At 43.3% G+C, this 24,243-nt stretch overlaps 1 protein-coding gene across 1 annotated transcript; it reads right to left on the reverse strand.

Annotated features, from left to right (window-relative positions):
* Nucleotides 1–707: 707 nt before the first annotated feature.
* On the reverse strand, nt 708–24,059 carry LRRC66 (leucine rich repeat containing 66). The gene is made up of 5 exons (XM_032334281.1): nt 23,735–24,059; nt 21,265–21,762; nt 9,581–9,750; nt 4,442–4,631; nt 708–3,153 (listed from the first exon to the last, which is right to left on the reverse strand). The coding sequence occupies exons 1-5, from the start codon at nt 23,910–23,912 to the stop codon at nt 944–946; spliced, it is 3,246 nt and encodes a 1,081-aa protein (XP_032190172.1). The 5' UTR covers nt 23,913–24,059; the 3' UTR covers nt 708–943.
* Between the last annotated feature and the right edge of the window lie 184 nt (nt 24,060–24,243).

A 24,243-nucleotide genomic window follows, 5' to 3' on the forward strand; every position in this document is an offset into this window, starting at 1 on the left:
GGGGGATGGTTAGCTCCTTTTCCCAAACTCAGTCCACTCCCATCGTAATCCACCCTAAATATACACTCTGAGAAGAAAAAGGGTGCTTTTGGGGCAAACCCTGGTTTGACAACCACTGCCTGGCTCTCTCCAGACTGCCACATTGAAATGTCTCCTTGTATAGACATACACGAACTTCCCCGGCATAGAGCTCAGAGGTCACTCAGATACAGGAAACGCATGACAGAGAGTCAGAGATAAGACAGCAAGTTTAGTCTCTTTCCTGGGTGGATGTCATGATATTTTTGGACAAGAAAGAGACTGTGGGAGATCATATTTGTAAAGGAAAATGATGAATTTTAGGTGCCGGGATGATCTATGTGGATTTGGGCTACTGGGGTTGAGAATGTGAGTCTGGAACTTGGGGAGGGAGGCGGGGCCTCATGGGGCACATGTGGGCGTGGTCTGTGTGGGGCTGGTTGTGAAGCAGCGGCCCGGGGAGAGCAGAACGTGAAGAAGACGGATTAGATCTTTGAGGAATGCTCTTTGAGAGGGCACGCCGAGGTGGACAAGGAGTGTCGGGAAGGAAGTGGAGAAAATGCCAGAGCAGCAGGTGGATACACAGAGGAGAACACAGCTCCTGACAGCCCAGGTTGGAGGTTGCCAAGGAAGGGCAAATGAAGGACAGTGGCAGGATAGCTTCTCCTTTTTACAAAAAATGCCACTTCTTTTCTTGAAGACTGATTTTTAATTTACATTTCCATCTACAAAATGGTCTCTCTTTTGACATCACTTATGAAAAAATATGGAGCTCCTCTGAACCCTCCCTAAACGTCACTTTATAGTTGGTGATCACCCTCCAGAAAGCTGTACGGTTCTCTGTGCAGAATGTGTTGAAGATTGTTCAGCAGACCCAGATGGAAAATCTGGGTCTGTCTAAGGGCTTCGATCTGAACGCAAGATGTTACTTGAGTTCCCTTTGGTTTTCAAGTTCCGCATCGTAGTAGAGCAGGCCCTCGTGCAGCCGGCCAGCTCCCCGCAGGTGGCCGCGGGTCTGCCTTTGAACGTGGACGTGAACATGGTCTGTTTCTGACTGCAGCAGGTTCGCTTCTGAGTATTTACTCCCCTGTCTATCAGCGACGGGCTCCCGTGTTCCTGGTGAGTTGGGTTCATCTGGGGGCTCTTGAAATGACGGTGTCTGGCTCCTGGAACCGTTTTCAGCACAAGCCCCCTCTCCTCTTTCACCCTGGAGAGTCGGCTCATCGCTACTGGGTTGTAACACCTGTGTTCGGCTTCTAACCTTTCTGGAATCCGAGTCCTCCAGAGGGCATACGAACCCCTGGCTCGCATCGGTGTCCATCGGGTGGGAGTTCCTGTGGCCCCCTTCCGAATGTTGTTGTGCGGGTCGCGAGGTTTCACCTGCAGTGATCTTGAGAGGAATATCATGTTGAACTGTGTTTAGTTCCTGAAGGCAGGCTTCGTGTTTATAAACGTCTGAGTCTCTTTCATGACTGTCGCTCTCGTCAGGGTCTGAGGGACCTTCAGCCAACCATGGCCGTGTTTGTGGTACAACATCTACACTGAAAAACTCTAAGTCTCTCAGTGAGTGATGCCATGTTACCGTCTCCGATAGGAGAGCGGCGGCATAATCACCGAGCCCTGTGTCTGGGAGCTCATCACTGGAGGGGCTGTTACTGCCCAGCGATGCAGGCAAGGTCCTTGGACCCTCACATGTATCCGTGTCAGAGGCACCTTCCAGATGATTCTCACACGAACCAGAGTCTGGACCAGAAATGAGAGGTTTTGCAAAACAATCCTCCTGATTCTCACACTCCTCCAGAATCGTCTGGCAGGGGATATGGTCGTCAGGATCCTCCAGTGATGTGACGTGGTCCCTCCTCACCCCTGAGTCCCCATCCTGCGGGGGCTCGCCGGCTCCGTGGTTCTCCTTGCCGCGAGTCTCTTCTTCGGTCTCATCTCTTGCACCCTCTGAACTTGTCGAACTTAGAGTAAATAAAGACCCTTCATCGGAATCAGAATCGTAGTTGCAGTCCATTGTATACTGAGGGCTCGAAGGAGCCCATTTCTGCACCGGTTCCACGTTAGCAGGAGTGACCTGCGGGTCATGGCCCCAGCCTGGAGGAAAGATGGGTGGCGCAGGGCTCTGCTCTCCCCAGTCCCTGAGTGGGACTGCGCTGTGGGAGGCAGGAGGCCCTTCCTCAGCGCGGGTCTCCTGGAGCCTTTGCTGCTGTGTGTCCAGCAAATTCAGGTAACCGCCCCCTTGCATTTCCTTGGAAAACTCCAAAGGGAACCGCTCATTCTCTCCAGCCCTCTGTGCGTTCACAGGCATTTGCATTTTGGAGAGAGAAGCTGCCATTTCTCCTGGAGGCGTGCGGGGAGAACCTTCCTGGGCCCCAGTCGCATAATTTACTTCCCCGAGAACATATTCCTTGCGGATGTGATCCTGTCCTGCTGGAATTCGTTGCTTATGATCAGCATTCGGACGTCCTGGGGGAGCGGAACGGGCTGCACGGTCACTCAGATGTATGTCATCCTTCTCCCCTCCTGGCCCTCTGCTGTCACTGCCCAGCCCCCCGCTCCGCCGGTGACCCTGCTCCCGTCTGCTCTCTCCTGCGGCTCCGTCGGGGATGACAGCAGCGCGGGGGCCTGCGGGCTCTTGGAGGGGCCAATCTGTCCTCCGGTGCTGGGCCTTCCCCGAAGCTTCCGTGTCACCGCAGAAACCCTCATTCCAGTACGCGTTATCCATGTTATCCGCGTTATCCGCGCGGTCCGAGCTGGGCCCCTTGCGTCTGCATCTCTGGTGCCACAGTCTGTCAACGAAAGGCCTGGCGAAAGCCCCCAGGCAGAAGGCCACGAAGAACGTGATAAACACAGCCAGGCAGACGGCCAGGGCGAGGTCCTGGGAAGGGGCTCCCTTTCTGCCAGCCGCGGGCACATCCCTGGGGCTCCTAGCCCACCTGGACCGCCGGTGGGGCCTCCCGCTGGCCGGGGCGCCCACCGCTGCTGGGGTGTCGGAGTGCTCAAACCCACCTGCCGGGGGTCTCTCGGCTCTGCCGGGCGGGAGGCTTTTCACAGGCTTCGTGGGATGGTGAGGAAGGTGGGTCTCCCTGGAACTTCTGCTTTGGGGGGTCCACCAGTATGCCTCCTCATCCCCTGCAAGCGGGGTGGGGGGGAAACACAGTGAGTGGACATGGAAGAAAGGCTCTGTGGGTCCCCCTCAGCCCTCACCTGGCTATGTCTCAAGGGCACACTGCGTGACAGCAAGCAGCTTTACTGACCGATGATGGGCTCAGGTCATGATCTCGTGGGTGGGGAAATCCAGCCCTGAGGGGGGTTCCGTGCTCAGCAGGGAGTCTGCTTGAAGAGTCTCCCCCTGCCCCTCAGCCCCTCTGCCCACTCATGCTCTTTCTCTCAAATACATAAATAAATCTTGAAAAAAAAAAAAAAGACTTCTCTGTGATCTTGATTTCTTCAGAACCTGGTAAGCATGGCCATTTTTCGACTTAAGTGGCAGTCGTGAGTCATGAATGGAATAGAGTCTAGGACTCATTTGAAAAAACCTTACCCTACTCCCCCACCCCCATATCCAGTTAGGAGTTGGGAGATTTAGTCCAGATGGTTAATGGCAAACAAAAGTCTTCCAGAATGTTCAACTCTAGTAACCTAGTCTAGCAATTTGGGAGAATGTCAGGGAATAAATCAAAGAAAAGTATAGTTTTGAAATATGTGTGTTTTGTGGGTATACACACACACACAGACACACACATATAAAGTAGGATTATACTTTCATAGGGTTAGCATGCATTTTGTTTTATTTTAATTCCAGTATAGTTAACATATAGTGTTTTCAGAGGCAAACCCTTTAAATAATCATGTCTCGCATTTTAAAAGTTCCTTTTTTGATCAGTTATTTGTTAAGGATTGGGATTGGGATGCTTGGCTTCAGCTCAGGTCATGATCTCGGGGTCCTGGGAATGGCTCAGGTTGTGATTTTGGGGTCCAGCAGCCTCAGGCTCCTTGCTCAGCAGGGAGTCTGCTTCTCCCCCCTCTCTGCCCCTCCCCCTGCTCCTGTGTGTGCTCTGGCTTACACACTCTCTCAAATAAATAAATGAAATCTTAAAAGGAAAAAAAAGACTTGGGATAAAAAAAGTGACATTTTGGGGCTTTGTCTCCCTGTGAAATTACTGTTTTTGACCAAATCCAATGATTTCTGAGCCACTGGAACTACGTTTCTTTGACCACGTGAGGACAATCATTCATGAACCGAGGGAGACAGGTACCAGTGACTCTTCTGTGACACAGCCAGTGGCTGACTAAATGCCCGAATCAACACTCTGGCTTTCAAGGGGACTGTCGTGGTTTCCAAGGAGACTGACTATTTCACGTGCTTTTCTCAGTTCAGCTGACACCATCTCCGGGAGAAGAGGCGCCACCGACTTACCCACAGACTCGCTGCAGATACCATTCCATGTTTTCCTCCAGGAGTCAGAAATGACATTTTGGAAGGCGGCCACGCTGTAGTCACACTGCCATGGGTTGTTGGCCAAGTCCGCCTCCAGATGGGGAAGTGCCAGAGCAATGACCATCATGGGTAGGATGGCGGTCAGAACATTGTTGCTGAGGTCTACAACCTGTTTGAAAAGAAACAAATTTAGGACAGTCTGTGAATGAAGACATGCAGAGACAAAATCAACAATAGTTACAGATATTGCTTACATTGCTATGGAGGCAATACGAATTTAGGCCTGATTTGACAGTTAGGGAACACTGAGTTTCAATTTCTGCTCTGCCTCTAACAACTCTGTGAGCCTCAGAAAACTGTTCACTTTTTAGGAGCCTCCCTTCTAGGGTGGTCGTAAGGGTTAGATGCATGTGAAAGCTTTCAGTATGGTGCCTATATCAGATGCCCAGTCATTTCCTCTTCCTATGAGTGGTAATTTGTACTTTTAGATAAAATCGAGACTCCCTGTGATTTTCAAGGTCTAGAATTAGATACCAGGTCTAGAATTTCTGGAAGCATTGTGATCTCGAAAGTGACCAAGGATCCTGGGCCATGAGAACATAGAACACAGAAGAACTGTGGTTGAGAAGTAGCAAAGTGAGATCTTTTGGATCAACAATTATCTCCAGGGTAGTAGTACATTTCCCTGCGTCTATGGCCACTGGTGTATCCCAGATGACTAATTTTTCTAGTCTAATCAGAAATGGGGGGGAACCTGGGGAACAAAAAGTCTTCAGTGGCTCTGGAAACAGAGAGCAGGGACCTGCAGAAGTTGGCGATGGCCATGACATGATACAGCGGGGAAGGTAGCTGGTATAGCTCTTGCTACTGTTTGCAGAGTGCTGCTGTGCAACAGGCTTTCTACTGGGTGCTTTGACCTTCCCCTCCCCTTTTTCACAGAGGAGGAAACTGGGCTGGGTCACACAGTGCACGCCACAAAGCCCCTAGTACTGGGGTCTGGTGCACAGCGGGTGCTCAGTAAGTAAAGGAGAAAGGAATGAATGAATGAATGAATGAATGAATGGATTAGATCTCAGAGCTGAGATCTAATCCAGCACCAGGGCTGCATGCCTTTCCCTCTGGAACATGCTGCCTTGGAGAGCCTGGGCTCCCATTGCCTGGGAGGGAAGGGCTGGGGGAAGGAGACCTGGAGCAGCAGGCAGCAGGGGGCGGGGGGCATGGGGCTTAGGGAGGGCCAGGTGGTAGCTAGAAGAACAGAAAATCATAAAAGAGAAAATGGAAACCCTGCTGGAAGGGAAAAAAAAAAAAGTAGGCCATGAATGAAAGTCAGAGAGGCTGAATGTCACCCAGGTCAATTGTTTTATAAACACCAGGGAAAAAACAGCATTGGCATCTTGGGTTCTATAAATTCCTAAATAGAGCTGATTCAAACAAACAGCACCATGACCAAGACCACCACGTGTAGAATCAGAATTCTCCCGGAACCGAGGCAGTGAGGGTAACCTTTTTAGTGCCGAGTAACCAAGCAGTCTTGACTCCCAAAGGAAGGTTCCCAAAGGAAGGAGACTTGGGGTTGGGGGAGAAAAAACTACTTTGCTTCGCCAGGCCTTGCCTGCGATCAAGAGCTTTCTTATGAACCGCACCCCCCACCCCCCCAAACAACTGAAGGGAATACTCCGGTGTGTTTCAGGCAGTGATTTTCCTTTTAGTGCATCTGCATTTTGTTCATCCCGGCGTCTTATATTACAAACCATGGAACCGAAAACAAAACTGAAGCAAGGAGAGAAAACTCATAAAATGATTCAGGAGGAATAAAGATGAAAGCAGAACAGTCTAATTTGCCTAAAGAAAAAGCCATCCACCATCACTGGAAAGGGGTGTGCATTATAGAAAGATTGGGAGGCATCGAATGTTGCTACACGAATCACAGTATCCAAGAAGAATGGGAAAGCTTAAGAAAAGGAATGCTAATTTGAAATGCCAGTGAAACCTATTTCATTCCAGCAAAACACGATGATGACTTTATGATTTGAAAAATCGATCTGGCTTCTGAAAAGATTCCTACGTGGGAAGACACAGAGTGTAGTGTAAGGACTAAATACATTCTCCTGAAAAAGAAAAAAAAAATCAACATCTCTTTTGATATTCTAGCTTTCTGGTACCAGATAGTTTCATCAGGTTCTTTTTTTTTAAAGATTTTATTTATTTGACAGAGAACACAAGTAGGCAGAGAGGCAGGCAGAGAGAGAGAGAGAGAAGCAGGCTCTGCACTGAGCAGAGAGCCCGATGCAGGGCTCGATCCCAGGACCCTGGGATCATGACCTGGGCCGAAGGCAGAGGCTTTAACCCGCTGAGCCACCCAGGCGCCCCCGGGACCTGTTTTTAGAGTCATCAGCAAACATGTAGATAGGATAATGGAGAAGGAGACATGGTATGATCCTGGGCGAGAATTGCAGATGATTTAAAACCTTCTTGGGGCTAAATGCTTTATGCTAACAACATTTTTAGTTTGCCTGTAGCATCTCTTCACTGTGAGCTGCCGAACACTTAGGAAGCACGGTAAAAATGCATAGGAAATAACAGACATAGGGCAACTGCACACACAAATACACTTACAGTCAGTATACAGTATGTGAAATGCGGTTCCCAGGCGATTCGACAACTCATTTGTGGGGCGTTGGGGAGCACTGCCAAGTGCTCTTTTCTCATCTGCTCTGATAATTACTGTGGCAGAGATGGTCCCCAATGGTCCTGCCTCCTGATATTCATGCCCTTGAGGAATCTCCTCCCGTGGAGAGGAGGTAGAGCCTACGACTTGGTTCTAAGCCAGCAAATATGGCAGAACAAGGTGATGTCACTCCCATGATGACATTGTGTTAGCCTGTCATGTTTTTCTTGCTAGCAAGCTCTCCCCTTGAGGCTCGATGGAGAAGCCCACGTGGCCCAGGACTGAGGGCAGGCTGAGGCTGACAGCCAAGAAGGAACTGAGCCCTCAGTGCCACAGCCCACTGGGACCTGCCTCTTGTCTACACCCATGTTGGCTTGGCAGAGGGTCCATCTCCAGCTGGACCTTTCGGGGAGTCTCCAACCCTGGCCAACACCTTGACTGTGGCCCCTTGAAATACCCTTAGCAAAGGACCCAGGGCCTTGCCTGGCTTCCTGACCCACCAGATCAGAATGTTTTATGGGACAGTATGTGTGTGGTTTTGGACGACCAACTTGGTAGTAATTTGTGACCTTCCTATTCATGAGCATCGTTAGTTTATCCATTCGTCTGTTCGGCAAGTGGTTTTAGATACACGTTATGAATTAGACATATGTTAAGCGCTAGAAAGCAAAACAGATGACGATGTCCATCCTCAAAGAGATTATGAGGATGAGGCACTAACAACGAACGATACCTAAAACTGAATGATTTCAGCAGTGAGGAAGAAGCAAGGGAGCAAGGGAGTGTCTTGGGCAATGAGGCTGGAGAGGCAGGCAGGGGCCAGCCCTTGTTGGGAAAGCTTAGAAGGATTTTTAGCAAGAAGTGGCACAGTTTTGTATGTTCAGAGAGTGGAGCGCTGTGGCCACTTTCGAATTTCTCTATGCAGTCTTCATTCAGAAAGACCTTGCTATATTCCAAGTACATTCAAGACATGTTATGTGCATCAAAACATTGAAATCTCACGAACTTCTATCAGAAAGGAATGACGTTACCTGAGAAAACTGAGGCACAGAGAGACATGGTGACTTGCCCAAGACTGCGTGGCGGCAACGTGGCAGAAGCTAGGTAGGTCTCAACCCGGGCAGCTGAGCCCAGAGCCCACCGACCTTACCGCTGCCTCACTCACCTCCTTTCAGTAGAGGAGGGACCTGGGGGGCCCCGGCTGACAGGTGGTCGCTGGAATTTTGTCTCCCATCTATACTTGCATAACACTGTTCATAAAACTGGGAAAAATCAGCTATGTCGATGCTCTCCAGTATGATGGCCCTTTAGCCACACACGGCTTTCAAGCACTGAAAGTGACTCATCCCACTGGGCTGTGGGTACGGATAATATACGCCAGGCTCTGAAGTCTTAGCATGAACAACAATGTAAAATATCTCGTTAATGATCTGTATATTGGTTACATGGGTTAAAGATAATATTTGGGGATACTGGGTTAAAAAAATATATTACTAAACGAAATTCACCTGCTTATTTTTACTTCCTGAATCTAGTTACTAGAGCATCTAAAATTGCCTACGGGGCTCGCAGTTTGTTTCTACGAAATGATGCGGGGCTGTGTAAAAAGTGAGGGTCTGTGATGGAGGGTATGGGGGACTGAATCTTTCCCTAAGACCTCAGTAGGTGTCCCACTGGAAGCCCTTTGGCCTTTCTAAAGGAGCATCGCAGGGAGACTGTAATCCGCCCCCCACCCACCACCAAGAGTGGGGAGGGTGGAGCAGAGTGCTTGAGGCAGGGGCTGCAGTGGCCAAGCCCCATCAGGGCTTTGGTTGGGGGGTTGGGGGTGCCTTTCCGTTCACAGCTGTCAGCACATTATGAGATTACTGCAAGGTGCCTGAGAGACAGGCACGTAGTAAGAACTCTACAAGTATGGGCTGTTATTATGATTATTTTTATTATGTACACCCCGTGTGGGTTTGGAAGCAACTGGCCTTCAGGGCCCCACAATGTCCCATCCAAGGCTGCTCAGCATCGCCCAGAGGTCCCATCCAAGGCTGCTCAGCATCGCCCAGCATCGCGGCCTCAAGTGCTCCAGACTGTGCAGGCCCCGGGGACCTGTGACCCCACCCTGCAGCTCAGGGTGGAAGCCTCGGGGATCACCGAGATTGAATTTCCTGCCAACGGCTAAGTGGAAATGGGAAGTTGGGTTTAATTTGATTTAGAAAAATAATGTGCCAATTCTTGCGGCTGAGTATTATGTTCGAGTGAAATTCATGTGTATGACTGAGGCATTTGATTTTGAGGCAAGAGAAAGACTTCAGCAATTTCGGCTGAGCCTTAAAATAGGCTTCTAGTTTTTGACTAATAGCCAGCACTCCTGGGTGTGGAGAAACTCTCTGGCAGAAATATTCTAATGTAATTGTCCAGCTGCCTGCGTATTGGAAATCCTCTAAAAGTCACTTTATAACCTGTAACTTCTTGAGGTCCTTGAAGGCTTCTGGATGAATCCTGAATATCTTGTTGCTTCTTAAGTAGAGGTTCTCCAGCCGCAGGCAGTTCCGGAGGTCCGACGGACCGATCTGCGTTATCTCATTGAACGACAGGTCCAGACTCTGTAATGATTTCAGGTTCCGAAGTCCTGTTAAGAGAAAAAAGCGCATTAAAATATCCAGGGGTGATGTTCACTGCACCATTGTTGATCGCGGTGAAACCGTGGGGACACCCTGCGGGGCTGTCCGTGGAGGGCCGGCTCAGCGGCGCAGCGGACCGGGATTCTGCACACGGTCACCGCGGGTTGCAGGACAGCCCAGAGTAGGATTCCAGCGTTCCTGGGGGAAAAGAGCCGCACGCAGACACACATGTTCTGAGCGAGCAGAGGAAAAAGGCCGGGAGGGAGATGAACTGATCGGTCAGTGGTAGTAACACTCCACAGTTCTTGTTGGTCCTGTAACACTTCTAGGCATTCGCTTATTTTTCACAGCTAATATGCTGTAGCGAGGTTTTGTTTTCTGGCAAAATTGTTTACTTGGGTTTTAGTCTCTGTCTTTGTATCCAGAGATTAACCAGGAGGCCCATTTGGCACAGAGCACGAAGGCTGGGAAGGAGGTGCCAGGCAGAGCCGAATTCCAAACCTGATTTCCCACAAGAGTCTCATAAGGATGCCCTGCATTTTCCCAACTCCATTCTGCTCTGTTCTCACAGTTTGTGTCTTTTTTTTTTTTTTTAAGATTTTATTTATTTATTTGAGAGAGAGCAAGCAAGAGAGAAAGAACATGAGCAGGAGAGGGTCAGAGGCAGAGGGAGAAGAAGAATCCCCGCTGAGCAGGGAGCCCGATGTGGGGCTCCATCCCAGGATCCTGGAAATCATGACCTGAGCCGCAGGCAGACGCTCGACCGACTGAGCCACCCTGGTGCCCCTCATAGGTCGTCTGTTTCTCCAACCAACTGCTACTTAGCAGAACAGGTTGGTTCAATTCCAGAAGGGAGTATTGCTTGTCTACAGTCTGCAAGGTACTTGTTACCAAATTGATTATGCAGAGATGATGACTTAATGTAAATAGTCGGACACTGATGTTATCATATGTTCACAACAGCTGAACTGATTAAGAGATCATTACAACAACTCAATCAAAACATTAGGAGCCAGGCACTTAGTGCTGAGGACAAACAGAGCACAGCATCCTCGTGTTGGAGTGAGTGCTAAGACATACACACGAGAAAAAGTTCCTGGTTATCCGAGCCCTTACGCTCCAGCATCCTACTCTTACAGTTCCTGTAATGTCTCGTTGCTTAATTTGAATGGAACATGGACCCTAGGAGTTCAGTGGAGGGAAGAAATCATTCTACTTTATTTTATTTTTTTAAGATTTTATTTATTTATTTGACAGATATCATAAGTAGGCAGAGAGGCAGGTGGTGGTGGGGGGAGTAGTCCCCCCACTGAGCAGAGAGTCCAACGTGGGGCTCAATCCCAGGACCCTGAGATCATGACCTGAGCTGAAGGCAGAGGCTTTAACCCACTGAGCCACCCAGGTACCCCGGAAGAAATCATTTAAAAACTCTTGTTTAGGGGCACCTGGGTGGCTCAGTGGGTTAAGTCTCTGCCTTCAGCTCAGGTCCTGGTCTCAGGGTCCTGGGATGGAGCCCCACATCAGGCTCTCTGCTCAGCAGGGAGTCTGCTTCCCCCTCTCTCTCTGCCTGCCTCTCTGTCTACCTGTGATCTCTCTGTCAAATAAATAAATAAAATAAAATAAAATAAAATAAAATAAACAATGTGGCTTAAAAAAAAAAACTCCTGTTTAATTATATACTCTCTTTATGCTCTAAGCACTTCACAGACATCTCCTTTAAATCATCACAAAGCCCTGGACATTGTTAGCATCTCGTCAACAACAAAATCTAGGTGCAGTGAAGTTAAGAGCTTAACCCATGTCTTAGTAGGTGGAGCTGTGGTGCCAGGACTGAAGCTCAGGTCTTTTAGCTGTTACCGTTTAACCATGAACATTTCACACACACACACACACGCAAAAATAGTAAACGTACTGTAGGACTTATAATATATATGTAGGGGTCAATATATATGTAGCATTGTGTATGACAATCCTAGCACAAACACCAGGAGAAAAGAGGTGGAAGAATATAGTTGTAAGTTCCTTGTGTTACAGGCCAACAGTATAACACGACATAAAACAGGCTGTGATGTCAAGGCGTGTATTGCGAATCCCAAAGCAACCACAAAATAACACCACAACAGCAAAAAAGTATGGCTAGTCAGCCTGCAAAGGAGATAGAGAGGATTAATTTTAAGATTAATTAAAGAGGATTAATTAATTAAAGAGGATTAATTTTAAAGATACACAATTAATGCAGAAAAAATCAGAAAAAAATAAAAGGGGGAACAAAGAACAGAAGGAACAAATAGAAAAAATACCAAGATGATAGATAGAAATAACAGTCTAAAAATACCAAATAAAAGGCAAAGATTCCCAGTTTGGATAAAAATTCAAGAGCCAACTATTCAATTCCTACAAGGAAACTGCTTTAAATATAGGAACATGAGCAGGATACATGTAAAAGGATAGAAAAAATAGTCTTTTCTATAAATGGTGTTGGAATAATCGCCCGTCTTTAAAAACTTCTATATGTCATTCATACCACGTACAAAAAATTAAAACTATTTTAAAACTGTCATAAACCTAATGTAAAAACCTAGGTTTTAGGGCACCTGAGTGGCTCAGTCATTAAGCGTCTGCCTTTGGCTCAGTTCATGGTCCCAAGGTCCTGGGATCGAGCCCCGCATTGGGCTCCCTGCTTTGGCGGGGAGCCTGCTTCCCCCTCTCTCACTCCCCCCTGCTTGTGTTCCCATTCTCTGTCTCTCTCTCTGTCAAATAAATAAAATATTTTTTAAAAATCCTTAATTTTAACCTAAATATAAATAGATCATAAACCTAAAATATAAAATGTAAAAAAGTAAAGTTACAAAACTTCTAGAAGAAAACATAGAAAAATCTTCGTGACTTTGGATTCAACAAAGATTTCTTAGATATGACACCAAAACACAATTTATAAACTAACAAAGTGATGAAATGTATTTCACAAAAATTTAAAATTCTGCTCTGTGAAAGACATTATTAAAATAAAAAAATACTCAAGCCTCAGACTGGGAGAGAAAATATTTACAAATCACATATCTGTGAAAAGTCTTGTACGCAGAAGAGATGAAGAACACTCAAAACTCAGTAATTTAAAAAAAAATAGACACTGGCCAAAGATTTATATACATCATTAGAGACATAACGGATGGCAAATAAGCGCACAGAAAGATATTCAATATCAATAGTCACTAGGGAAATCCAAATTAAAATCACAACGATATATGGCTAAAATTAAAAAGATGGCCCATACCTGGTATGGGTAAGGATGTAGGACGACTGAAATCCTCACACAGTGCTGGTGGGGATTTAAACTGATACAACCACTTCATACAACACTGGCAATTTCTTCAAAAGTTAAACATCTACTTGACATACAACACAGGCCTTGTCTGCCTAGGTTATTTACCCAAGAGAAATGCAAGCATGTATCACCACAAAGACTTTGTTTCATTATTCTTTTGACGTTGATAGGAACAGTAGCAATAATCCCTCTCTCATCTCTGATACTGGCAGTTTGTGTCTTCTTATGTTTTTTTTCTTGGTTAGTTTGGCTTGGTTGGTTTAGAGAATTATCAGTTTTATTTTATTTTTTCAAAGAAACACATTTTGGCTTCGTTGATTTTATCCATTGTTTCTCCTGTTTTAAATTTCATCGATTACTTCTGCAATTTCTATTATTTCTTTTCTTCTACTTGCTTTAGGCACACATGGCTCTTACTTAATTTCTCAAGGTGGAAACTTATGTTTTTGATTTTAGACTTCTCTTCCAGTGGATGCTTTTAATGCTACACATTTCCCTTGAACTGCTGCTTTTGCCATATCTCACAAATTTTGATAGACTGAATTTTCATTTTCACTTAGCTTAAAATATTTTCAAATCCCTCTTGAGACTTCTCCTGTGACACATGTGTTATCTAGAAATGTGTTGTTTAAGTTCCAGGGATTTAGGGGTTTGTAGCTTTCTGCTGCTGATTTCCAGTTTAATTCCATTGTAATCTGTGAACATATTTTGCATGCTTTCTGTTTTTTATTCAAGTTTGTTAAGTTGTGCTTTATGGGCCCAGAATGTGGTCTGTCTTGGTAAATGTTTCATGTACAGTGGAAAAAAATGTATATTCTACTATTGTTGGAGGGAGTATCCCATACATGCCAGTTGAATCAAGTTGACTGATAGTGATATTCAAGTCAACTACATCCTTATTGATTACCTGCCGGCTTAATCTATCAACTGGCAGGGGAGTGCTGCAAGTTTCCAACTATAGTGGATTTTTAAAATTTTCTTTTCAGTTGTCAGTTTTTCCTCACATATTTTGACACTCTGTTGTTAAGCACATTCACATTTAAAATTATTCCATCTTCTTCAAGAATTGGACCCTTTATCCCCTTTATATAGTGCTTTATTTATCCCTGATAGTTTTCTTGTTCTAAAGTCTCCTTTGTCTGAAATTAATATAGTCACTCTACTTTTCTTTTGGCTAGTGTTTATCTAATGGTTTATCATTTTTTAATGATTTTATTTGACAGAGAGGGAGATAGAGAGAGAGAGAGAGCAAGAAAGCACAAGCAGGGGGAGCAGCAGAGGCAGAGGGAGAAGCAGGCTCCTTGCTGAGCAGGGAGCCCGATTCAGGGCTTGATCCCAGGACCCTGGGATCATGACCTGAGCCAGAGGCAGACCCTTAACCAGTGGAGCCACCCAGGAACATTTAATGGTTTATATTTTTCCATCCCTTTAGCTATCAGGTTTCTTTATAATAACCAAAAAAGACAGCCAATGTGTCCACAAACAGGTAAATGTATATCCATGCAATGAATTCTGGCAATGAAAAGGAATGAACTTTTAATACATACAATGCCATGGATGAATCTCAAAGTAATTATGCTGAATGCAAGGAGCTATACCAAAAAAAACATATAATTGCATGAATATAAACTTATGGAAAATACAAACTAATATATAGTATCGGGAAGGAGATCATTGGTTACTGAAGGGAGAGGATGGGTGGGAAGGATAAATCATAAAGGGCATGAGAAACTTTGGGGATGCAGCTAGTTCATTATCCAACAGTGGTGATGGTCTCATGGGTCAGTGTGGTTCAGTGAGTCCAAGGACAGATCAAAGAGTGCATAGCAGACAGACGAGCAGGGGCCTCTGATAATGTTCAGACTTCCAGAAGTCTGACCAACAACAAGATAGTTGATGGGTATTCTGAACTTCACATGAACTCTGAACTTTAGCAGAAAGAGAATGGAAATCACCCATTGTACCTCAGATCACAGAAATGACCATCACAGCAAAGACTGGGATGGGGAACAGAGAATTAGAGACTCAGGATGATCAAAGGGCACTAGAGGGGAGCTGACATTGTTCGAGCACCTGTTACGTACCAGATGCTGTGAGAAATGTTTCACATGTATCATCACTCTACGTGTTAAAGTTTTTACAAGCACTGTCGCTAACCCTCATAACCTCCCCATATACGCCATCATCCTCAGTTAAAAATAAGAACCAGGCAGCTTTGTATAGGTTAAGTGTCTTGTTTAAGGTCAGTTAACAGGTAAATAGAGTAATATAAGAGGTATAAGGGTAAATAAGAAGAATGGGACCAAAACATCCTAAGCATGGGTTGGTGGGGGTGGGGGTGGGGGTGGGAATAGGGACTTTGAAGACAGAGAGTTACAAGGATACCCCCTTATTTGACTCCCTTCATAATATCAAGCTAAGATCCCCAAGAGGAAGGTAAACTCTGCAGATAAGAATTAAGACTGTTGGGACACCAGGGTGGCTCAGTTGGTTGAGCAGCTGCCTTCAGCTCAGGTCATGATCCCAGCATCCTGGGATAGAGTCCCACATCGGGCTCCTTGCTCAGCAGGGAGCCTGCTTCTCCCTCTGCCTCTGCCTACCACTCTGTCTGCCTGTGCTTGCTCTCTCTCCCTCTCTCTCTCTCTGATAAATAAATAAAATCTTTAAAAAAAAAAAAAAAGAAGACTGTTAAGTTCAGTTATAGCTCCTACCTGAAAAATTTCCATCTATTTCCAATTTCAGAGAATTAAGGTTTAATTCTATTAAGAGAACTGGTGGGGTCCTATAAATGACATTGTTCGCTTAGGGTCTCCCAGAGTAGAGTTGGGAAATTTGAGCAAATTTTCCACAGTACTTGGGTGCGTTTCTCAATGGGGAAATGTGTTCTTTTAAAAATTTTGCATGGCGAATCAATGTTGAGAGGGTACTCAGGTGAACAAAAGAAGTTGGGAGAGGCAGTGGCAGCTGGGGCGTGGCCATCGGAAGGTAGATTCCATGTTTCCAGAGAGAGGAGTTGAACATTGGGAGGAAAATATGGAGGCACTTTTGTGGAGAAGGAATTATTTATTGAACTGTTTTCCAATGATCACACAAGCCATAGGAGGCAGGAATCTGATTAGTTTTTGCATTTAAGCAGCCAGAGGCATTTTTATTATTTCTAAGAAATTGTCTCAGTGTCTCTTAGAAGAAAGGCCATAGAGGGTATACCCAGACACTAAATTGCCTTAGGAATGTTCCTCTGGACTATGAACTTCTTCTTCTTTTTTTTTTTTTTTTTTTTTTTTTAAGATTTTATTTATTTATTTGACAAACAGATCACAAGTCGGCAGAGAGGCAGGCAGAGAGAGAGGAAGGGAAGCAGGCTCCCTGCTGAGCAGAGAGCCTGACTCGGGGCTCGATCCCAGGATCCTGGGATCATGACCTGGGCTGAAGGCAGAGGCTTAACCCACTGAGCCACCCAGGTGCCCCTGGACTATGAACTTCTTAAATGCTCTCCTAAGAGTGATAATCTGATAACATAGAACAATGATATTCAGGGAGTTATGGCTTTAAGTTCAAAGAGTATTTAGAATTGAAAGAGTCTGAAATGGTCTTAGACAAGATATTTTATTCATTAGGTCAGCCCTCAAGGTGGTCAGTTTTATATAGGTGAGCCAAACAACAGGCCCTCTTAGCTTACTGACATACATTCATGTGGCTATTTTAGAACCTGACCCAGTTTTGAAAATACAGCTTATTGGTATTTCCATAATTCAACAGCACTCGGGAAGAAATATGAAATAGATTAGAACATACTTTTGTTTTTACCATACACTAGTTATGTTTTTTTGTTTTTTGTTTTTTGTTTTTTTCCCTCCACCAGTTTCAAAAGACAGGTATTATTTTGTCTCATTTTAACACATTTATCTCTTGGTTTCCAGAACTTAATGTGTTAAGTTTTTGGTCTGTCAACCTAATTGGAATCCCATGAAGATGTTGGTCCTTCTGCATTTCCAGGTACTCTATGGGCACTCCAAAATACTGCTTGTGGGATAGCTGAACTGGAGATTGATCCCATTGTTTGAAAACTGATTTTTCTGCTATTAACACTGTACTCCAAAGATCTGGGAGCAAGGTGGAATTGAATCAGAAAGTTAAATTGCATTGGCTGGCACTTCCCTTGGGTGTTTCCCCAACGGGAAGCTTGTTGGTGACATCACAGCTGACTTTGATGACAGGGGATCAGTTGAGTCTGGGTGAGTCAGTGTGAGCTTCCGCTCCTACAAAGGTGGGTCTTCCTGAGTGAAAGCGACTTTTCATGGATTCTGTAAGCTGTCACCGCTTGAAGACGTGAGACAGGATTTATAAAAGCACACATGTGGGGTGGGGTTATGGACATTGGGGAGGGTATGTGCTATGGTGAGTGTTACGGCGATTCATAGACCTGTACCCCCAGGGCTAATAATACATTATATGTTTATAAAAATTTTTTAAAAAAAGCACACATGTGTTACAAGGCTGGTTGTTTGATTGCTACTTTGTGAGAATCTCTGATTTATTATTATTTTCGATGAACGCAAGCACTTCTATAAACAGGCAGACACAAATGAGTCTCAGCTCATGAATTATGTGGGCCAGGCCTTCCACACTGCAATAGCTATTGAACATTTTAGAAGATAACTTGAGATTCAGACAAAACAGAATTGATAATTTGTTTCTAAATAGACTGCTATTCTCAGTTTGTGCCAAGACAGAAAAAAAAACTAATATTTGCAAAGTACTTTACATGTATACAAAGTACGTTTCCCATATTTTAATAGCTACCATTTACTATGCCAAACGCCATGTTCCAGTAGGTTCTTGAAATACATTTTTCTGGGGCGCCTGGGTGGTTCAGTGGGTTAAGCCTCTGCCTTCGGCTCAGGTCATGATCTCAGGGTCCTGGGATCGAGCCCCGCATTGGGGGGGTCTCTGCTCAGCGGGGAGCCTGCTTCCCCCCCTCTCTCTGTAGGCCTCTCTGCCTATATTTGTGATCTCTGTCTGTCAAATAAATAAATAAATAAAATCTTTAAAAAAAATACATTTTTCCTTGAATCCTCACTACAATTCTATGAGTAAATATTATATTATCAATATGTTACCTTTGTAACAAAAATTTTTTTAAAGTAAACTGTACCCCCAATGTGAGGTTCAAACTCAGAGCCCCAAGATAATTAGCAGCATGCTGTACCGACTGAGCCAGCCAGGGGCCCCCAGATGCTGCCTTTACACAGGCTTAGAACAAAGGAATCAAAGAACAAAGGGAGGGTCGGAAATAGAAAGGTACTCCCGGCAGCATCGCCCTTTCTTTTACCGGCTCTCCCCCTCCAAAATGGGATTTCAAAGTCAGGGTGACTGAGCGACGGTCACAGAATCGTAGAATGGCAAAGGGATGTTACAGGCGGGCTCAGCTGAAGGATGTGGCGATTAGAGGAAAATAATTCAAGTCACAAAATGCTATGGATAAAAGAACTCTGAATTATATCCAGTTAGATTCAGAGCTTACATTGGCCTCCCACTATCAACTGGTTTCATTTGTCTCTCTACGGTTTTGTCTGCTAGAGTTCTAATGGAGTTTCAGATACATGACTGGCTCATCACCTTTTCTTCTCCTTTGTAAGTGTAACATTTTTTCTGATCTTTTGGGGAGGCAGAAATTCAACTTGGAAAAGAAAGATGGGGTTGTATATGCATTTTATAGGATAGGGGTGTTTGGTCCTTAAATGGTATTGTAGTCCCTCTGACCTCCAATTAGCTCTGGGGAATACATCTGCCTTAAGGAGAGAAGTTAAGTGATGGGATATTATTTTGACATATTGCTCTTTTATCTCTATGTCTCTTTTTCCATTTCTCCCCATTCAACCAGAAAGGAGGCTCTGTGTTAACTACCCCAGGGGAGGCACAGGGCAAGGCAGAAAACAGAGGAGTCTACAAGTCTTTCTGGCTTTGGTTTCCAAAGGCCTAAACCTTTAGACGAAAGGAATTTCTAGATCTAGACAGAGCGTTTTGAAGAAACAAGAAAATGTGAAGAATTTTCTTCGAACTAAAAAACTGAAAAGAAATGTTCTCTGGCTAGCAGGGTTGGTAGGGGACACACGTAGACGGAGAGAGACACGCACACAGACGTGCACGCGTGCGCATGCCCACACACACACAGACACATGCACATGCACACTTTGATGCCTTGTCAGGGTATAAGATTCTAGAGCTGTGGTACAAATTTGGGGAAAAGCAGAGGAAAGCTAATGGAAGACTGATACTAAGTACAAGTGTCTCACACCCCATCCCTAACTGAGTCTACTAGAATGCGAGCTCAGAATCAGAAATTATGTTGGGGTATAGACATCAGAAGGTTATATCTCTAGTACACTTGAACTTATAGGTTGAAATTCACATCTACCATACTAGTTAAAATTATGTTATATCATATGCATATGTGTAGCTACCATGATGATCATCACAGAGTTATAGCAAAAAAGTGGCAGTAGTCTAAATGTTGTTTGATTAACCCAGTTATAATGTATGTATATATCAAAGCTATTCAATAATATAAAATACTATTTATGAGATTGCTTAATTATAGAAAGATGTTCAAAATGGACTGTGACATGAAAATACAAATTATGAAATATTATGGAAAGTATGATCCAATTTTGAAAGATAAATATGCACATAGGCATGAGGAATAGACTTGAAGAATATATACAGTTGATCCTTGAACAACACAGGATGGAGGGGTGCTGATTCCCTGCACAGTAAAAAAATTACATATAACTTTAGCTCCCCCTAACTACTAAAAGCCTGCTTTTGACTAGAAGCCTTGCCCATAACAAAGTCAATTAACAAATATGTTGTATGTTGTATGTATTATATACTGTAGATGTTATTAAGAAAATTGTAAGGAAGAGAAAATATATTTACAGTGTTCTGTAGTACTTATAAAAAGAAATCCATATATAAGTAGATCTGTACCAATGTCAACTGTATAACATGAAGGACTTAAAAGTTTTCTCCTTTAAAATTTTTTTTAAATTACTAATGTTCTACAAATAGCAGGGTTTTAAAAATAATACTACAATAAAAATTATAAAATAAGGTGCAATTAGTTTATACTTCACACTGAAAATCCTGCACATTGCTTTTATAAAAAAGCTTAGGGAGGGAAGACTCTTCCCTTTCCCACATAATTCTGTTGATCTGATGACTAGGATAGTCATTCCTTCACCTGGCAGGCTATTGCCAAAATGATGCTTCAAACAAGACCAAAAGCTGGGGAAAAAGGAAAAAAATAAAATATGAAAGGAAAGAATGGAAAATAAGAAAAAAAAACTAAATATGCATAACTTGGGATGGAGAAAAAAAGACAATATCCTTACATTTTCTTTTTTTAGCAGAATGTCTTATATAAGGTAAGTACTTAGCAAATAGTGACCAAGACTAAAAATAAACAAGGAAAGGAAATTGTCTAGCACTCCTGGATATTAAAAAAGGCAAAGGAAGTTGCAGATTATGAATCTGATATCTTTTCTTAATAAAATATTGGTGATTAGTTAAGGAGGTCCAACATGTGGATTACTGAATGCCAGGAGCCATGAGAATTTATTAAACAACAGGATATGTGGAGTATCCTGTTAGAAACCAGGATAAAGAATTCTGATTTTGATTTGATAATGAGAAAGTTTACATAGTGATCATACAACATTAGCATATTTCTCGTCTACACTTGGAGGACACCATTGTCCTCCAAGCAGATGCAAAACGTATTCTAAGAAAACAAAAATTATAAATATGGCAACATACTTAATTGGAATTGTGCTATACACTGAAAACATATAAACTAGTTATTTCTTAGTACTTCCTATATTTAATAACAAATATATGATAATCAATGTAGATAATCTGAAGTCATGATTATTTAGCACTTAAATACTTCCTAGTCTCTCTCAACAAAGCTCTATTAAATTAATGTAAGTTATAATGATGAGAGATTCAATTGCATTGGCTATGAATTCCACATATTTTAACTTGAAATTCCGCTAAGAAACTCATTTATCTGTCCTGATGAAATTGCTTTACTTTTAGCAATTTCCTCAAAACTGACAACAAACATGGGATTCTTACAGGCATAAAACATCTCCTTGTTTCTCAGGGCTAGCCCATCTCTTAAAATCGTACTTACCCTTGGGAATGTCAGTGAGTTTGTTTCTTTGAAGAATTAACAACTTTAGAAACGGAAGCCCATGCCTGCCGCTGATTCTGTGGCGTTTCCCCCATGAGGACTTGGCACTGGGTAGATCCAGAGAGAGAGAGCGGATGGAACCGTTGCTGAGGTTTAGTATTTCCAAAGTGTGGAAGTGTGCAAGAGGGCTTAAGCTGATGTTCGAAATGTGATTGTTACTGAGGTCCAGATGTTTTATATTCCAGTCTTTTCTCACGCGAGACTGTACGAGATCCCTAAGGAAACTGGCACTCGCATCCAGTGTGGCCGCTGCCCGGGGCATGTCCGCACGGGTATCATGCTTTCCAGTAAAAGAACAGTTTGTCAGAAGATGTCCATTCCATTGACACTCCGAACTGAATAAAATACTGCCTTTTCTGGATGGGTTTGTCATTGTTCCAGTAAAATAAAGACCTGTTAGCATTGTTAGGACTCGGAAATGTAGGTTTTTCATAATGCCTAGAGAAAGGAAAATGAATGGCCTTATTCAAAATAATGTATGTGACAATTAACATCGAAGAAGCAGAAAGTTCAATTTTCAATTTAAGGTTTAGGAAAATTATTTTGCTTTGATTGTCAATTTAAGTGCATTTGATTTCTTAGAACTTGGGGCATTAAAATGTAGCTTAAAAATGGTAAAGCTATGGGGTGCCTGGGTAGTTCAGTCGGTTAAGTGTCTGCCTTAGGCTCAGGTCCCAATCCCAGCTCGGAGTCTGCTGCTTCTTCTCCCTCCTCTCCACCCCAACCACACTCGATTTCTCTCTCTCTCTCTCTCTCTCTCAAAGGCTTTAACAAAATGGTAAAGCTATAGTATGCAATTACATTTATGTCACAATTTAAAGAAATAACTCCTCTGATTTTCTAGAAAATATTCACTTGGTCCTCACCTCTGTGTCTGTTATTCCAAGTACACTCACCGTGCAGTCTGCTTTGGAGGAAAACCTACCAAGATTAAAGACTTCTGTTTTTTTGCTGGTCATTAGTACTGAGCAAAGTCTATTATGCTTATCTACAACCTGTAATCAGCTATGTGGTTTATTATGTGAGTGACAAGCCATCCAGTTACACTAAACTATGAACTATACGAAGGGCAAGTTCAACTCACAAAGGAGACTCTTGATTTTTTAAAAAATTAAATTTATATTTTTTGTGACTTTAAATTTTGAAATTATTTAGACACAACATAAGCAAAATGGGTTATAAAAATGATGTTCTGCATCAGCACCATCAGGATTTAATGAGATACATAAATATCAAGTATCATTTTCATCAAAGTTTGAGAAGCAATTGAAAATTTTAAAGTAAGTATCTACAATGGCTAAATGTGTATACACAAAAATTTTCAAAGAAAATGGATAGTAAACTCCCCAAAAGACTGTAAGTTCCCAGAAGGGCCATGTTTTCCAAATATATATATTTCACATATTTCCAAATATAGATGTGTGTGTGTATATATATAGAGAGAGAAAGAGAGAGAGAGATCCATTCACAAGAGACTTTTTTTTTTATGACTAGAAGAACTACATATATATATATAATTCCTCTCCCTTCTCCCCATGTTTTATATTTTCAATAGTCTGTAGTCTGTCCCAAGGCTATCCTGTTTGGATAAAGAAGTGCACGGAGTGAATGAAATGAAACATGTAACTTTTAAACTTCGGTTTTATACAAGGTCAACTCTCCTACGTTTTAAAGGGCATCTAAATCGAGGTACATGTGTCCAAGAACCGTAACGGTGCCCTACAGCATAGAACAGTGATTTATTCTGATGGCGTACTTCTTACACAATACCAGACATTGAATTAACTTGTCCAGCCAGAAGGATATTTGTCTCTATATTCAAAGCCGCAATCATTATAAATACAATTGTAGACCTTGTGAATATAACAATATGAGCAATCCCAAAACACGGTCATTCACAGGCACCTTATTCTGCAGTACTGAAGAGAAACATATGTTGACAAATACTTATGGGGGCATGTTAAAAATTTTCACTGACCTGGTTCTTTTTAAGTTGAGGTTTATATGTTAACTAATAAATTTGAGTTCAAAAAGCTAGATAACTTTGTCTTAAAATGAAAGACACTGATTTATAAAGAAAAATTATGCGTACTGTATACAGACTTTCATGTACTAGGTAAAGAACTCCTGAGAACTCTAGAAAAACTTTCTAAGGAAACTGGAAAACAATTAGGTAAAATGTCAGTCTTTAAATGGACACATTCAAGCCTAAGTATGAGGAAGCCGAGATACTGGAGGTGTGTGTGTCAGACAGTGAGATAGGAAGGCTCTAGAAAAAACAGAAAGTACAACAGAAACCAAGAGGCCATTCTTCTATAAAAGGGAAGTTAAAACAATTAGAAGAAAGCAGAAGGTATGTTTGATAAGGTATAGGAAGAACACAACAACAGTAACAGTTTCTAAGGCATACCTTCTGGTCCTTGGGTAGTTCTCAAATGGGTCTCTGTCTGGATACAGCCAGGTGGGTGGGGATTTAGACCTGAGCCTTTAAAGCTCCACCCATCTGCCCTTGGAGCCTCCCTGCCCCTGGAAACCTTCGCCCTTTCATCTTCCAGGTTCTGGCCTCTTGCCACAGTGACAGTGTGCATATTCCCCTGCGACACGGAGGGAAGAGACACTAGAGAGAGACAGTCTGCAATGCACAGAGGATAGGACTATCCAAATAGCAACCATACAGCTTCGAATGATGAGCTCTAGGATTCCAGATGGATTACGTAAACACCGATGTATTTAAGTAGACTCAAGGTATAGTTAAATCTATCATGTTTGTATGATCAAGCAGAAACCCACCAGAGTTTTAATCATTAAAAAATCAACAGCAAACAATTTACAGAATCTTTATTGTAAAGAGAGATCATTAATAGTTATTACAAACTGAATTAACTGAAAGTCAGGTTAGCAATCCAAAACAGTTAGAGG

Source organism: Mustela erminea, chromosome 2, assembly GCF_009829155.1.
Source record: "Mustela erminea isolate mMusErm1 chromosome 2, mMusErm1.Pri, whole genome shotgun sequence".
Classification (NCBI taxonomy): Eukaryota; Metazoa; Chordata; class Mammalia; order Carnivora; family Mustelidae; genus Mustela; species Mustela erminea.